General features: G+C 42.6%; 2 protein-coding genes across 2 annotated transcripts; both read left to right on the top strand.

Moving 5' to 3' along the window:
* Positions 1 to 821: 821 nt before the first annotated feature.
* LOC131695114 (rab GDP dissociation inhibitor alpha-like) lies at positions 822 to 4,892 on the top strand. Its single transcript, XM_058983632.1, has 3 exons — positions 822 to 1,504; positions 2,515 to 2,990; positions 3,049 to 4,892. Exons 1-3 carry the CDS (start codon positions 1,111 to 1,113, stop codon positions 3,508 to 3,510), a joined length of 1,332 nt encoding a protein of 443 aa, XP_058839615.1. The 5' UTR covers positions 822 to 1,110; the 3' UTR covers positions 3,511 to 4,892.
* Positions 4,893 to 11,953: 7,061 nt separating this feature from the next.
* On the top strand, positions 11,954 to 14,963 carry LOC131695113 (uncharacterized). The gene is made up of 3 exons (XM_058983631.1): positions 11,954 to 12,224; positions 12,436 to 13,400; positions 13,443 to 14,963. The coding sequence occupies exons 1-3, from the start codon at positions 11,954 to 11,956 to the stop codon at positions 14,961 to 14,963; spliced, it is 2,757 nt and encodes a 918-aa protein (XP_058839614.1).
* The last annotated feature ends 2,902 nt before the right edge of the window (positions 14,964 to 17,865 follow it).

The following is a 17,865-nucleotide window of genomic DNA, read 5'->3' as shown; positions in this document are numbered from 1 at the left end:
TTTTGTTTCGTTCGCACTCATGTGTGTCACATATAGTAACAAATCGACGAAACGCTAGTTTATCTCAAGACAATATCAAATGAATGAAAATGAAAAAAAAAACTGGATAAAACTGGGTCAAATTAAAAAAAAAATGAAAGCCAACAATTGGACTGCTGGAGGTGCCCCATGTATCAATCAATGTCGTATATGCAGGTGTGCCTAAGATGGCATTTTGATATTCGTGAGATGAATCTTACATGAGTGGTGTTAGTGATATCAGAAAAAATCAACTTTCTTTCGTCATACCGTTCGTTTCGCTCCCATTTAATCGTGTGAGCGCTATGACGTCGACCCGTTGTGCTTCTTGATTGTTTACATATTTTTGGTTTCCAACGTTAGCAAGCCGTGTGATCTGCCACACCTATTTATATCAAGTTGTGTATATTGTAAATCTATTGCCAGGTGAATGACCATCATGCAGGTTGAAACCCATAATAAACAAAATACAAATTACAATCTATTGGGATGACTAGATCGAACAATGTGGTAACTGCTATAACCAAATTATCTATTGTTGTATTACTGTTTTTTGGATAAATACAAATAAAACGAAAAAGCTGTTAGTTATTTTTCGCACACTACGGTTTTGTTGAGTGTGTACATATATGTTCGCGTTTGCGATGAAATATTTCCTGTACAAAAGGTTTACATTCCACGTGTCCCTCGTTCTGAAATGACAGATCTGTCATGATGCGAACAAACGCTTAAAAGAAAATGCTCGAAAATGCATACATCACTCCTTTCTCATTGAAGTTTTCCTGTCATCTATCTTTTTTCTCCAGCCATCGATCTGCCGCAGGCCAGATAGTTTTCTCTCTCCTGCTTCTGCTGCTGTGTCAAAAATTTTCTCGTCACCCAGGAGGTAGGAAGTTGCTGCTGCGGATCAAAGTGCTGTATTCGTGGTGAGAAAAGAACCGAAGTGAAAAAATCGAATACCGTTTCTGGCTTTCCGGAACGGAAGTGTAAAACGCAGGAAAAGTACGTGGCTTTTGAGTCCGCCTTTGGTCCAGTAGAACCTATCCCGATAGTTTACTTCCGTGTCGGTGAATTGTGCAAGAAAGTCCAGTCATGGATGAGGAATATGACGCCATTGTGCTAGGTACGGGGCTGAAGGAGTGCATTCTCAGCGGAATGTTGTCGGTGTCGGGCAAAAAAGTGCTGCATATCGACCGCAATAAGTACTACGGGGGCGAGTCTGCCTCGATTACGCCCCTAGAGGATTTGTTTTCCCGGTTCGGTGTGGAGCTGCCCGAGGGAAAGTATGGACGCGGCCGCGATTGGAACGTCGATCTCATCCCGAAGTTCTTGATGGCCCACGGGTTGCTCGTAAAACTGCTCATCCACACGGGCGTGACCCGTTATCTGGAGTTCAAGTCGGTGGAGGGCAGCTACGTTTACAAGGGTGGCAAGATTTCCAAAGTTCCCGTCGACCAGAAGGAGGCCCTCGCATCGGATTTGATGGGTAAGTGAGTGACGTGAAACCGTATAATGCTCTGCCATTTCCATTTTGCTGCCTCTGGAAAATTCGCAAACTGGCGAGAAAAAAAATGTACGTTTTCTCCTTTGTAATCGTCTCCCGTCCGATGAGTGAAGGAAAAGGTTTGAAGTATATTAAAGAGGAGAGATAAAAACGTCTGGGGGTTCGCCAATGGATAGTTTCGGATCGTAATAACACCATAGAATCAGACTTGACACGCAATCAATAAGTTGGTGTGTCATCTGTTAACAAAATGTCGATTATTTTAATTATCTTCATTTATTCTGATTTATTATTCAATTTGTTTTCAACTTCAAATCTGTTTTCTACTCAGTCTGTTTATTTGACATAACACTTTTCGGTGCCAATTTTGGCGTCTTACGTTTTGGAAGATTGCAATTTTACATCCAAAAACTACATTTATGTACTAAGGAACGAAATTTAGACCTTTAAATGCATCAACTCTTAAATACATAGTTTTCAATTTTCTATCGTACCCATTTTTCGCGATGGATACGATATTTACCTAGTGTTTGGATTTTATATCACAAAAGTCGGTATGTTGCAAAAGCATGGGTTAAAAATAGGAATACAGTTAAATGTTCATGTTGATGACTAATAGATTTTTTTTTTGAATAACAAGAGGGAATATGACATCTTGTATGGATACGTATTTTGTAATGGTTTCTATTAAATGTAGCAAATTAAATAGAATTTGTTTTATTCTATGCTTTAAATGAAATTGTTACATACAGGGGAAGCTGGATAAAAATATTCGTTATTGTAATTCATTTTCAACTATTGTACGGTAACCTGTTATATTAACAGTGATCCAAGCCAAGTAAGAATACGGGATAATATGACAGTGGAAAACAAACGTGGCATTGGAGGATGGAGAAGTCAATTGTGGCATTATGTAGTTTATGATTGGTTCCAACACAACATGCTTTACAATAATGAAAATGAGCTCAAAGCTAATTTTTCGGCTTTTGCAGGCATGTTCGAAAAGCGTCGCTTCCGCAACTTCCTCATTTACGTACAAGACTTCATTCAGGCGGACCCGAAGACGTGGAAGGATTTCGACCCAACGAACAAAAGCATGCAGGAGCTGTACGACAAGTTTGGACTAGACAAAAATACTCAAGATTTCACTGGCCACGCGTTGGCCTTGTATCGCGACGACGATTACCTCGCCGAACCGGCTGTTAAGACGATCAACCGCATCAAACTGTACTCGGATTCGCTGGCCCGTTACGGCAAATCGCCGTATCTGTACCCTATGTATGGATTGGGTGAGCTGCCGCAGGGTTTTGCCCGTTTGTCTGCCATCTATGGTGGCACGTACATGTTGGACAAGCCGATTGATGAAATTGTATACGATGGTAGCGGAAAGGCGGTCGGAGTGCGTTCTGGCACAGAAGTGGCCAAATGTAAACAGGTTTATTGTGATCCTACATACGTACCGGATAAGGTAATTGATCGTGAATTAAGATGTTGGTCTTACGTTAAAGCTGATGTTTCTGCTCTAGGTACGCATCAAGGGAAAGGTGGTCCGATGCATCTGTCTACTGGATCATCCAATCAATAACACGAAGGATGCCCTTTCTACGCAAATTATCATTCCGCAGAAGCAGGTTGGTCGTCGATCGGACATTTACGTGTCGCTGATTAGCTCTACGCATCAGGTTTCAGCCAAGGGCTGGTTCATCGGAATGGTTTCAACCACGGTGGAATCTGACAATCCAGAGGCTGAGATTCGACCGGGTCTGGAACTGCTCGCTCCGATTGCACAAAAGTTCGTGTCTGTTTCCGATTACTATGAACCAACGGACAACGGACTGCAGTCCCAGGTATTCATTTCGGAATCTTATGACGCCACTACGCACTTCGAGACAACCTGTCTGGATGTGTTGGATATATTCAAGCGTGGCACCGGAGAGGACTTTGATTTTTCCAAGATCAAACAGGAGCTAGGTGAAGAGGAACAGTAAAACCAAAAGGTACAATGAAGAAAGAAAAAAAACATGTACCCCTCTTCCTTGAACGAGAAACACAATTAAAGGGAGAAAACAACTTCTCCGAATAAAAGATTATTAATTACGATTAATATATGGAAATATCTGCATCTGATACATTATTAATATTTACTGCTATTTTTAGTATGAGTATCAAGAATATTACTTCGAACATGTACATGTATAACAGACAAAACCCAGCTATAGTAACGTACTTCCTGGTGAGACTGTAAAAGAACAAAAATACCACCACTGGAACTTGTGAGTTTTTGAAAGGGCAGAACTAAGCAAACAAACGAACATCGAAGCATCTCCTGGGAAACAGCGGAGGGAAACCAAGCTAAACTAAACTAATTACAATTATTATCAGAGATGGGTACAATTGTTCACTATCATTCACATATTAACGCCAATGGTCTGCGGGCACGGGATTTGCTGTTTTATTTTGTTCTGTTTGATTTGCTATTGCATGAAAATTGTTTCTGTCAGGTTCATGTTTTTCGCGAAACATTCACACTTAACACGCTGTCAGTAGAATTTCGATAGGAAACAGTTTTGCTTGACAAAAAAAAGCTGCAAGAGAATCGGTAAAAGGCTCGATTATACTGTGCAGAGAAAATAGAATAATCAAATTTATCCGCGCATGTTCACTGAAAAATGATAAAACATATTAGTAAGACTTTATTGTTAAGAAGAAAAAAATGAAACGCATGGTGAAAAATGGAAAATATATCTGGCAATGTTTATTGGCTTTTTTATGAATTAACTTGTTTTTGGCTTTTGTTTCAACTGCTTGATTATATTATCGACAATTATTGTATGTTTGCGCAAATCATCAAATAAAACTGATTGTTTAGTAACAATGATATAGAACAAAAACATATTGCGAAGAACGCGAAAGAATAACCTTAGACAACATACGATTTGACAGGGTCTCTGCTGGTTAGGTAAAAGCTTACATGCCAGACAAAGACTATATAAAACAAAAAAAAACATTCCTTGTCGGGAAATAAAAGTAGTAGAAAACACGCTGAGAGTCATAAGAATAGAACAATGGAGCATTTAAATTGTTTCGTGCTAAAGATCACCAAAGTCATCACAAAATGCCGTACCTTTCGCATCTAGATGCAATGCGAATTCAATTTCTATTTATCTCCTGTTATTTCAAAACCCTTTATTAAGTCTACGGTGAAACATAATGCCCTTTAAGACCATTGATTTGCATAATAGTTCCGTTTCTTTAGTTTCCTCTTGTGCATGAGATGATCATTTATATTTGCAGGCTGTAATGTGCAAACTGAGTAATGTCCCCAATTTGGAAGGTCAAATAAAAGAATTTTCATCACTAAATGGGAAAATATTGTTTTTTTTTCTCTTGCGAATGACTCTTCCCTTTTTTCAGCCAGTCGATTTATATGCTATGACCCGTTGCCTTCACTGTTATTCTTGTTTACGAGAAATGCAAGATTCGTACGAAAGTCTTTCGTATTTAAAGTCAAATTGTCGGTGAGCTTAATCTACAAATTTTTATGCTTAGGAATTGGTAGATTAAGGATCTAGGATTGCGGTAGACTCCGCTTTCTGGTAGACCAACGGCGCGTGCATCTGGTAGCAGATTGATGCTAAGGGATACCCTGACGTCTGGCCTGAATTCTTATTTACATATTCAAATAGTGCCAGAATGATGCAGTATCCTATGGGTGAAGGTATTTACATTAAAATTAGGCTAGTTGGAAGTCACCCGGTACTTCGCCTTAGTTTCGCGTGATCAGGAATATGTCAATAATATTTTAACGTTCCTAGTTGGGGAGCTTGGGTTGCTTATCTATCCTTCCGGCCATCATATCGTATAGTAGATACTCTTAATATCTACAAATGCGATATGATACCTGATGCAGAAAGTGCACTAATTACCTGGCAATCTTCTTTCATTTGATTGTCTGCTCAGGAAATCATATTTCGTGGTCAAATATCACATGAGATGCTAGTGATAAATGGAGAAAATCACGAGGATGGTGAAAGAGCAGTGGGTACAAGGCCAAGTGCTTCCTGGGTGGTACCAAAATGATGAGCAAAGGGAAAGCAAGGGTTATGTTCGGGGTCTGGAAGGAGAGATCATTATCCGGCTGTTGATACTTGTGGGGTTTTTGGCCCTGATGCTATGCTGAGCCGAGTTCTGTCCAGGCTGCCGCCAAAGTAAGATCTGACGGCGGCCGCTTATCAGAGCCTGGCTCAGCGTCTAAAGGCGGAAGCGGCATTGCTAATATATTGGTAAATCAACCAAATTTAATATCTCTCATTCACACCTCCATAACTATTAAAAACGATCATTGTGAGTCATACCTCATAATGAACTGTTATTAACGATTCCTCAATAGATTGGTGTCTAATGCGGAACAGACCTATAGAGGAATAACGGTGTATTTTAGTATACAAAAGGTTAATCGTGAACAGGAGGGGCAGGCCATCACATCAAGTAAAGTAAACGTAAAGTTATACTCAGAATACATAAATATGAATGTAAGGCGACACCACATACCTCCTGCCAGCCCACCTTCCCATTGGATTATCTTCTCGATAAATGTTATAAAAACTAATCGGTGGCAAGTATCACATCACACCGAAGATGCGCGGTCAGGCTCCTCCCCAGGGCGACGCTAAACAAATAGGTCAAGAACGGGAGTTCCGTCATTGCTCGCCTAACACGACTGCTGAAAGTAATATTGCTACTCAGTAGTGAAATTATTGACCTCTCGTGTAAGGGGGCCTCAATGAGCTACGCGAGAACGTATAGAACATAAAATACATGAACCAACACACACCTCCCCAACATCACACTAAGCGTAAAAGATTAAATCAAAGAACGACGCACAATTGCCTATTTACATCGCTAGCCCATCAGATTTGGAACTGCATCCCAAGAACGGATCAGAGTGACTTTTATAGCCGCACCCTACGTGCAATGGTGGTAAGTTACTATCGGGAAAGAATTAACACGTACGGAGAAAGACTACTCCCACAAGCACAACTAATCTTCCCAGAAAAGGTAGGCATATAAGTGAAGTGTTTAGCAGCTTAATCTTTATGATCATTCACCGTAAAACAGGTAAGCACATTAATGCCCCAGAAACTGATCGACCACTACCTAAATCAGCTTGCAACACCACGATTTTGGGGAGGAGAGGAAACCATAAGGGCGGTGGCCAGCACCTTCGGATACGGGATAAGAATCTACACAGAAAACTCAAAATACATCGTGATAGGAGACCCAGGACCAGAAAACAAATATCTGAACATCGTCCACCGACGAAGTAACGAAGACAATCACTACGACAGTGTAATCAGGCTGCTGAACGAAACCCAAAATTCTCGAAGCAGCCGATGCTCGTTCCCAGAAACAACGAATAGTATCAACACAAATACTGTCCCCATGGAATTATGTTCGATAAGAACATTGTTGCCGCCAGGTCCGAATCCGAATCCGGATTATTCACCACCAATGAACGATCCACAACCACTCCAGCATATTATCCCAATGAATAATTGGCCAGCTGATGTGGACTCACACGAAGTAACTCAACATAGCTATATTCAGCAACCTACACTAACACCCATAAGCATGACGAATAGCTTTGTTATGGGAACATGGAATGTGGCTGGATGCTCCCAAGAAAACGACCGAGCACTGATAGACCAGTTCCTACGATCGAACAGAGTAGTTGTGGTTTGCCTACAAGAAACGCGGATGATGACATGTACAACATGCACGCAATCATTCCAATGGTACAATGTCAACAAACAACCAGGAAGCGCAAGGATGTGCGGTGGAACGGCCATAGCAATCGAAAGCAACTTGGCCCGCAACTGTAAATTTCTACGGATATCAGATAACGCGTGTGCGGTGTTCCTACCGGTGATGGGAGAGCAGCTAATCATAATCTCCATCTACGCCCGATCATCGAGTGGGCAAGCAGACCCGGAATACAACAACCTACATACATTCCTAAGACGCCTCTCATTACGCCAACGTTCAAATATTATATTGATGGGAGATTTTAATGCGCATGTCGGCTACAGGGATTTACTCCTCGCTGATCGGCCAAAGGTCGGAAAATATCTATACCATCCTTGGAGTAACGCGAATGGAGATGGACTTAAGGATATATTACATAGCCACAACCTCTCACTATGCAGTTCATTCGGCCCTTCTCCCAGCGTGCTATGTACATGGAATCGCGGTAACAAATGCTCGCAGATAGACCACATCGCAATGCCCCGCATCCCTCGATTCCAGAAACCGAAATGTAAATGCCTTGATGGAATAGAGGGATTCTCGGACCATCGCATGCTAACATTAACGGTACCATAATTAACGGTACGTCATCGTCCTCCCAATAATATAGCAGAAGGAAAAAAACAACAGTTGATCCAGCAGTTCAGCACGAAAGAGAACACAAAACAAACACAATATCAAGTTTCACTGCTGACAACCGACCCAGAAGCAAAAGATCGCTATGGAAGGGTACTGAGCAACACACCGCAAATCACAAGCGTAGATGTCTCAATGGATCCGAAAGATCACCTCAACACCATTATAAGCTCTGTCCGGGATGCAGCAACCACAACATTAGACACGCCAGGATCTCCCACGACTCCCAGACGCAAAAAAGCAGGACGAGCACTGGAAGCAATTCAAAAGGAGTTACTCGCAGACCGCCACAACCCCACACTAAAGCGTAAGTACCGTAAAGCCAGGAAAGCAAAAAGTCAAGCATATGAAGACCACCAGGAAGAGAAAATAAACCAGTTTTTCGAAAACCTGGAAAACTATCCAGCATTAGATAGGGTCCGATTAACATTCAGATATCTGAAGCGCCATCGCCGCCAAACAACGAAAAGTACTACAACATATATCCCGATCCGTAGCTGGTAAGAGAAGCTACAGGCTGGCGCGGATCCGATTGAAGTGACTCTTTTACCAGAGCCAACGGAACCACCTGCAGAATCAGGCCCAACACTCTGTGACGTACAGCGAATCTGCATGATGCTGCGCAATAGCACCGCGGCAGGAACAGATGGAGTACGACCAGAGCTAATTAAATATGGACCCGAAAGCCTATTGGAAGAAATACACAAGTTGCTACAACGGATCTGGAGAAACAATGAAGTTCCTACTCAAATGACGGAAACAGTACATGTTCCTATTCCAAAAAAGCCAAGACCAAAGGGAGTAGATGAATACAGGAGAATAACGTTATGCCCGATAATCTACACACTTAATTTAAATTACTGGGTACAGTAAAATTTTGCTGGGGTTTTGAACAGCAAACCGTTCGGTAATCAATTCAGTAAAACAATTCGGTTACCGAACTCTCCGCTATCCGTTCTATCCAAGCGTCAAAAAATACTGGTCAGTCAGTAGTTTCCGCTGAAAATGGCGATTTGACAGATGATTTGCTGTACCTGTTTTGTAAGTTTTTGACGAGGTTCGGTAATGTTGGTACAATTTTGCCGAATAATCAGTCAGTTTTTTACTGGATAATGTTTTTGTACCGAAAAAAACAGAAGTGCTGATAAATTCAGTAAAAAATATTGCGGGTTTCAGCAAATTATTCGAAAAATTGCTGAAAATCGTTAAAAAATGAAAAATTTTCCGCAATTTTTTAAATAATTTGCTGACAGCTCCGTAAAAATATCACTTTACTGTGGTAGTCGTCAAAAGAAATTACCGAACAACTTTTGGCTGGCTTAGTGTGTACAAAATTTATTTCAGATACTTATTGGAACAACTCGAGCAACACCTTGGAGACGTGGATAATTACCAGTTCGCCTATCATCATAACAGAGGTGCTGAAGATCAAATCTTCATTGTAAAGCAACTGCTGGACGAACGCTGGCGCAAGGGACGCATCACATATATCATGTCACTGGATATACAGTAGGCTTTCGACACCATTGACCTAAGAGTAGTTCCAAGCACATTGATGAGATTAGGAGTCTCTACATACCTTATAAATCGTATAGTATCAGCATGCTTAACCGAACAGACCTCCCTACAATGGTTCGGGCAAAGAACAGAGAATCACAATAAAGTCCGAGGAATTAAACAAGGTTGCCCCCTTTTACCAAAGTTATTTGTATACCTTCTCGACCAAGCGCTCAAACGCTTGCAAGAAATGATGCCGGAACTATTTTTGGGCCAGCAAAATAGGATCAAACTTCCGTGCTTAAGGGTGTATGCCGACGACATTGTGTTGCTAGTAACGGACCCATCGCAAATACCACGTCTACTAAACCTAATAGGGCCTTGTTTGAAGGAATATGGCCTAGAACTAAACGTGAACAAAACAGATGTACTCATCCGGGACCCATCCAAACCAGAAATGAATGAACCTGACCATGAAAGACAATTTGGAAATTACAAACTACGCGTGGTGTCAAAACTTCGACATCTCGGTGCTTACATGACCAGCACTCTAAATCATCGGGAAACGGTATCAGATCGTGTCCAAAAAGCACTTCGAGCGTACCATTCAATCGCATTGTTTGTTAGAACGTTCAGGCTTCGATGGGAAACTTCACGTAAGATATACCATACAGTGATAACACCGATAGTTTTATATGCCTTAAAGGTATCCACGTTAACCAAGCAGAACAGAGACCGATTACGTGACATGGAGCTACAAATTGTTTCAGGACTGTATCACGACTTGCGCATTGACTCTAACGAACAGAACCAAGCAAACTTATCGGCTTCGGACATAGAAGCAATCCTGGAAGGCCGCACAATAGTACGGAAGATAAGAATGGCCCGATTACTATACTGGGCACACATACAACGAATGGAGGAAGGAGAGATAATAAAGCTGGCAGCCGAGTATCAGATCCCAGGTCTATATAAACGCGGTCGACCGTGCCACAACTGGAACACCTCTGTAGAGCAGGATATGGTATGCACCAAACTATCGGCAGCCTACCTGAGGAAGTTAGCAGAAGACCGTGAACGGTTTAAGGCCTTCGCAGGTCGCATGCTATCCCAACTGTATGAGGAACCCGCAGAAGAAGAAGAGGAATACGAAGACGACTTCCCAGGCTTTCAGGAAGGAGATGATAACGAGGAGAACTTTGAAGGATTCGAGGAATCGGAAACGGACGACTAAATCACACATGCGAGGAATTAAACCTCAACAAAATTACCGAACTGAAAATTAACATGACAATAAAAATCAAAAAAAAAATCAATTAAAAGCAAACACAATGTATCCTCATTCCGCAAATAATTTCATGAACCAGCAACATGTATGTCCAATTACAAGTACTAATCACACCCTTTATCTCCATTTCTTTTTATTTGCTAACCTGGTGCAAGAGAACGTGACGGCCAAAGAAACGGAAAACCAATAGCCCAAACAGACCAGGAACAGGAAGGAGGACTACGAGCAGGGAAACGAACAGCAGATGAGAAATCGTTTACTTATTTATTATAACTACGATACTAATCACAATTATTTTGCTTTTTTGTCTCGTTTCAGCAAACCAAAACCTCTCTTCTATCTCTTCATTTTCTGCCTCCGACTATCCTCTATGTAATGTATCTGAAACTTGTGGGACTGGCTAACAACCGGCGCCTGCTTGTGGAAGAAACTGGTGTGCTATACGGACTAGTACATACGAACAGTTAGGCTTTGTAGGTCCTCATCTTGACAGAGTCTAGATGGGCGGATGAACGTCTGCCAGGGTGTGGGCTGAGAAATGACAATGACAATGACAATATTTTAACGTTTCTAGTTGTTTTGAAGAACCATCACCCACGTGGACCAAACCGACGTCTTTGCTTATATTGGATAATTTCCCAATATAAGCAAAGACAAACCTGGGTACTTTTTCAGCAGGATGTGTGTGCGGATGGGGGGCTCTCTATGATTGATTTCTCTTCTGTGCATAATTTAGTCATGTTCACGTTGCTCCCCAAATCTATGAGTTTGGTATTAGTTAGGACACGAGAGGACACGGAGTCATTTCAGCATCGCCAAATGCATATTTGCGCTCGATCAGACGACCAGCTCCATGATTATGCCCGTGAGTTCTTTTCGGTGGAAAGTATGGGTGTGACGGTAGCTCCTTTTATTGAAGGTATCGAGGATCAAAGAGTGAGAGGTTCGAAACGGGTCTTTTATGGAAACACGACCATGTCGAGTTCCCTGACAGTCGTCCAATGGCGGAGAAACGTTTGCGATGTCTAGAGAAACGTCTATCGAAGAACCCCGAGTTGTATGAAAATGTTCGCCAACAAATAGTAGATTTCCAACAGAAAGGATATGCGCATAAGGCAACCAGTGATGAATAGGCTAGTTTCGATACCAACCGAACTTGGTACTTGTCACTCGGAATAGTGTTGAATCCAAAAAAGCCTGGAAAAATGAGGTTGATTTGGGACGCCGCGGCAAAAGTTAAAGGCGTATCATTAAACACGATGCTGTTGAAAGGACCGGATCTGTTAACACCCCTGTTGTCCGTATTGTATCGCTACCGCGAACGAGAGGTTGCGATATGCGGAGATATAAAGGAAATGTTCCACCAAATTTTGATACGGGAGAAAGATCGCAGTGCGCAGCTTTTTCTCTGGAGGAACACTCCTGACGTGCCGATGGAGACGATGGTAACAGATCTTTGGTGTGACGTGCTCGCCGGTACAGTCGCAGTATGTGAAAAATTTCAACGCAACGGAGAACGAGAAAGAGTATCCTAAGGCTGCAGATGCTATAAAGAAAAGGCACTACGTAGATGATTACCTGGAGAGCTTAGATACTATAGAGGAAGCAGTCGGATTAGCGCTAGAGGTTAGTGAAGTTCACGCAAAGGCCGGATTTTAGATACGGAACTGAATTTTCAACCATGAAGTTGTGCTGAAACGTATCGGGGAAGTCAACCCAACGGCAGTGAAATGTTTTGTTGCTGATAAAGAGGTAGCTTCCAAACGACTGCTAGGGTTAGTTTGGTTGTCAAATGACGACGTTTTCTCATTCACGTTGAGCTTTCGGGACGATGTCAGACGGTTAGTTCAAGGCGAAGTTATTCCCACGAAAAGAGAGTTACTGCGAGTTGTCATGAGCATCTACGATCCTTTGGGTCTCGTTGCGGCGTTTGTAATACATGGAAAGGTTATTGTGCAGGATGTATGGCGAGCAAATGTCGGATGGGACGAAACTATCCCAGATGAGGTATTCTGTCGTTGGGAACAGTGGCTCACAGTTTTACGGAATATGGAGAATATAAAGATCCCTCGATGCTATTTTCCCGGCTACGATATAAATAGTTTGGATTCGTTGGAGCTACACATATTCGTTGATGCCAGTGAGCAAGCCTTTGCAGCTGTAGCCTATTTCAGAATGCTGGATCAAGGACGTGTGCGCTGCGCTTTAGTCTCTTCAAAGACCAAGGTCGCACCCCTTCAACCGTTATCTATTCCGCGTTTAGAACTACTTGCAGCCGTTCTAGGAGCACGACTGAGGAAAACCATCGAGGAAGGACATTCGTTTAAGATAAAGCGTACATATTTCTGGACCGATTCAACCACCGTCCGCTCATGGATTAAATCCGATCTACGACGATATCGTCCATACGTGGCATTTAGGGTTAACGAGATACTCAGTCTGTCGAAGGTCGATGAATGGAGGTGGGTTCCAACACGACTCAATGTCGCTGACGAGGCCACGAAGTGGGGACGAGGCCCGTCCTTTGAACCCGCTAGTCGGTGGTATAAGGCACCTGAATATATACACGACGAAAATCATGAATGGCCAAAGGACCCTGTTGACATCGGGGAAGCCAGCGAAGAACTACGACCAGCCTATTTATTTGCGCATGTAATTTAGAAACCGATAGTTGATTTTGAGCGTTTCTCGAAGTGGGAATGTCTGCATAGATGCGTTGCGTATGTCCATCGGTTCGTGGACAATTGTCGACGAGCGAACTCCAAGATACCGTTGGAAACTGCTGGTTTAACGAAAAAAGAGTTGCAGAAAGCAGAGCGTAGTTTATGGCGGTCGGCGCAATCGGACGAGTTTCCGGACGAAGTTGCAACGTTGAAGCGCAATCTACGAGTGAGAAACGAGGATCGGAAGCCATTGGAGAAAAGCAGCAAGATCGCAACAGCTACGCCAGCGATGGACGAGTTCGGGATTCTCCGAGTGGATGGACGGTCGGAAAAAGCAGAATGCCTAACCTATGATGCTAAATATCCTGTTATTCTGCCGAAGGAACATCGGATGACCAGACTTCTTCTTGATTGGTACTACCGTATTTACCGTCATGCAAACAACGAAACTATCGTGAATGAAGTCAAGCAGCGATTCTACGTGCCAAGGTTGAGAGTTCAAGTACGTCTTGCTAGAAAAAATTGTACATGGTGTCGAGTACATAGAGCTGTTCCTGCTGTACCCAAGATGGGTCCATTACCTTGCGTTAGATTGACGCCATACTTGCGACTGTTTACGTTTGTGGGAATCGACTACTTCGGTCCATATCAAATACAAATCGGACGGAGTGTAGTTAAAAGGTGGGTGGCCCTTTTCACCTGTTTAACGATCAGAGCCATTCATTTGGAAGTCGCAGCGAGCTTGTCTACAGACTCTTGCAAAAAGGCCATTCGTCGCTTTATCGCCCGCCGAGGTGCTCCACAGGAAATTTTCTCCGACAATGGTACCAATTTTGTCGGTGCGAGTAGGGAGCTGAAGATAGAGTTGAAAAGGGTCAACAAGGATTTAGCGAGTACGTTCACCGATGCCAATACGCAGTGGCGATTCAATCCACCTGCGGCACCGCATATGGGAGGTTGTTGGAAAAGAATGGTAAGGTCGGTGAAAGTCGCACTGGGAGCCCTTCCGACGGAGCATAGATTAGACGAAGAGTCATTCATCACGTTGTTGACAGAGGCGGAACATATGATTAATTCTCGTCCCCTGACATTCGTGCCGGTAGAAACTGCTGATACCGAGTCGCTCACCCCGAACCATTTTTTGTTGCTAAGCTCCAATGGGGTTCAGCAGCCGGTAAAAAATCCCGTCGATGCGAGGGCTGCAATTAGGAGGAGCTGGAATATGATCCAGCACGCATTGTACAATTTTTGGCGTCGGTGGATAAATGAATATCTGCCTACAATAACCAGACGGACAAAGTGGTTCCAGGATGTAAGATCAATCCAGGAAGGTGAATTGGTGCTGATAGTGGACGAGAATGTCAGAAATCGGTGGTTGAGGGGACGTGTGGTCCGGATATACCCCGGAAAGGACGGACCAGCTCGTCGTGCAGATGTTCAAACGAGTAGTGGAATTTTGCAACGTCCGGCGACTAAACTCGCTATATTAGATGTTGGAGATGTAGGTGACGCCGAGGCAAAAGCTCTAGCGACACGAGGGGGAGAATGTTGAGTGTAAAGTTCCCAGAAACCCCCCGTTGCGTGGTGCGGCAAGTCAGCCCACATTTGAATTTACCTCAAAATGGGTTATGGTGAGAGAGAGTGTAGACGAGGAAATGGCCAAAACAAAGTGAAGTGTCAGAGTGATGAAATAGAAAATATACGGCGAATGAAGAAATATTTTAAGGCGTAAAGATAAAAAATATATAATTTGTAGAATTATAGGAAGTGAAGCAGAGAAGATCGTGGAGTAGAGTATAGATCGGACAGATTGGATTAATTGAGGTGAAGGAAAAGTTTCTGTTAGCGGTCCGTGGTATTTCGGATACTAAATTGTAAGTAGCATTAAGATAGGAAGAGCAATTGGAAATGAAATAAAAATTTGTGTTTCAGCTTCGAGCAGATAATACCGCAACTAGCGAGTTGTACTGCTAAACGAACTCCGAACAATTACTGCCAACAATTATCATAATTCAATATACACTATAATATTATTGGATAGGCTATAATACAGCAATAAGAATCTGAAGAGAGTGTGTTCTCATCTGCACAGGTATCTATTCGGAAGCTCCTCCGCTAATAAGAGATTTTTCTTCCAGCGATATATAAATAGTGGGTCACTTACTTTTTCGCAGGTCTTTAAACATGGTTTGGTGGAAAAGACAAACGGAAATAGAAACTGAAATAAAATGGAGCAAATGATGTACGATGGAGGTGTGGTGCGATATCGGAAGTGAAGAGCACGCGGCAGCAATAGTCCGGCTGAGAGCATTTGTAGTGGAACATATTAAAGCCAACCGAGAAAATTTTCTTCCATGTCTGATGGAGAGGGTCTCCGATGTAGGAGTTTATGCAGGCATCAACGTAACCGAAAAAATTGAAGATTTTTTGCGACGTTTAACACATCTCAGAGAATGGGGCGGTGAGGAAACCATAGCGGCAGTAGCAGCGATTTACAACTGTAGAGTGGACGTGTGTAACGAAAATGGCACGATAACAAAATTTAACGAGAGAGGAGTAACGAACAGAACGGTAAGAATAGCGTACCGCGTAGGTGGAAGAGGATCAAGACATGCTGAGAGAAATAATTATGACTCAGTGGTGCAACGTCTGAATCTCAGAACACAGAATAACTTGAACGAAACGGAAGAATACGTACCCCCTATACCTATGCTGGCGGAATGGCAGAACCAGAATACGATCAATGCATCTCAAATAAGCACACGATCAATCTTTCCGTCATTGGAAGTCGCAGGCAGTACCAAAGCGAGCTGGAATGTTAGAGGATGTTCCGATCGAGAAAAACAAGAAACGCTAGATGATTTCTTTGCGAAAGCGGAATACACGATTGTGGAGTTGTAGGAGACGAGGCTAGCAAACTGCACGGTGGATAGGGCAAATTATCCTTGGTTCAATGTAAACGAATTTGAAGAACGGGATCGTATGGGCGGAGGAACAGCGATATTGATTCATAAGGCCATATTCAAGGGAGTTTGCTTCAAGAGGATTAGTGCCAATGTCTGCGCATACAAATACGATGTCTTCTTAAAACCATTTTTGATCATATCGGCGTATATCCGTAGCACAGATGTAGGAAAGAACGGAGAATTCGACGCACTGGACCACTTCATAATCAAGTTACCAGACAACATAAGGGAGCGAGTAATGATTTTGGGCGACCTTAATGCACGATTGGGTCGTAATGATCTAGTGGATGATCGGCAGTGGATCGGTAAAAACTTGCACCACGATATGTCCAATGACAATGGCATTAAGCTGAAGAATCTGCTCCACGGGCTAAAACTTAAAGATTATGTCACTTTGAGCAACTCAGGTTCAGCTAACTTCACCTGGTCGAATAGAAGATCCCATTCGCAAATCGATCATATCTTGATGCAAAAAATGAACGATTTCAGCTTCCCTGAAGTGAAATGCTTTTTCCATCCACAGATTCAGAGCGATCATAAAGTGGTAGTATGCTATTTAAAAAGAGCAAAAAACAAACTACCGACTTTAAAACGAAAAACATCACAAGAAAACAGAACGAATAAAAGAGTGCGATTGGAAATTGGTTCGTTAAGGGTTGATGAGGAAAGCCGCAAAAAATATCAAAACGAACTAAATAAACAATTAACGGATATTCAAACTGCGGCACAGGCGGTAGTGACAAAATGGTGCGGAATGGAGAATGCGATAAAAACGGCGGCGGAATTAGAAAGGCTGGTTCGCCCCAAACGCCAAGGAGAGCCGCAGCCTCTAAGCGTTACTTTTCGGCAAGACAACGGTTATTGGCAAACAGGAGCGATGAAGAAAGGAAGAAAGAACGGAAACTGGCATGGAAAGCTAAAGAAGAGGCGGAAAATCAACATTTTCAGGAGAAAGTCGAAAATTTCTTAAAACTAACTGAAAATGATAACTCTCTGGATCGAATGACAATGACATTTCGTTTCATCAAAAGTCACAGGAGGAGAAAGGATACACGGTGGCGAAAGTACCTAAACATTCAGCAGTGGAATGCAAAAATGTCAAAAATGGAAAGAAAATTTGGAAATCGTTCAGTTACTCGAAAGATCCCCGGATGAGAGCGGATCGGATCCAACAAGAGAGGAGATTGAATACATTGTAAGGAAAATGAAAAACAACACTGCGCCGGGTCTAGATGGTATAGCTATAGAACTTCTAAAGTACGGGTCAGACGCCTTGATGGATGAGCTAGTTGCCTTGTTACGACAGGTATTCCGATCTAATGCTGTTCCTAGTGGATGGATTTCAACGGTTCAAGTCCCAATAGCCAAAAAACAAAACCCACAATCTACGGACGATTACAGATGCATAACGCTCTGTTTAGTTGCCTATAAAATCTACGCTAGAATGCTGCTAAACCGACTCGATCAACAAATCCCGCCAATGTTATC

Source organism: Topomyia yanbarensis, unplaced genomic scaffold (assembly GCF_030247195.1).
Source record: "Topomyia yanbarensis strain Yona2022 unplaced genomic scaffold, ASM3024719v1 HiC_scaffold_29, whole genome shotgun sequence".
NCBI lineage: Eukaryota > Metazoa > Arthropoda > Insecta > Diptera > Culicidae > Topomyia > Topomyia yanbarensis.
This window is presented reverse-complemented; position numbering and strand designations above follow the sequence as displayed.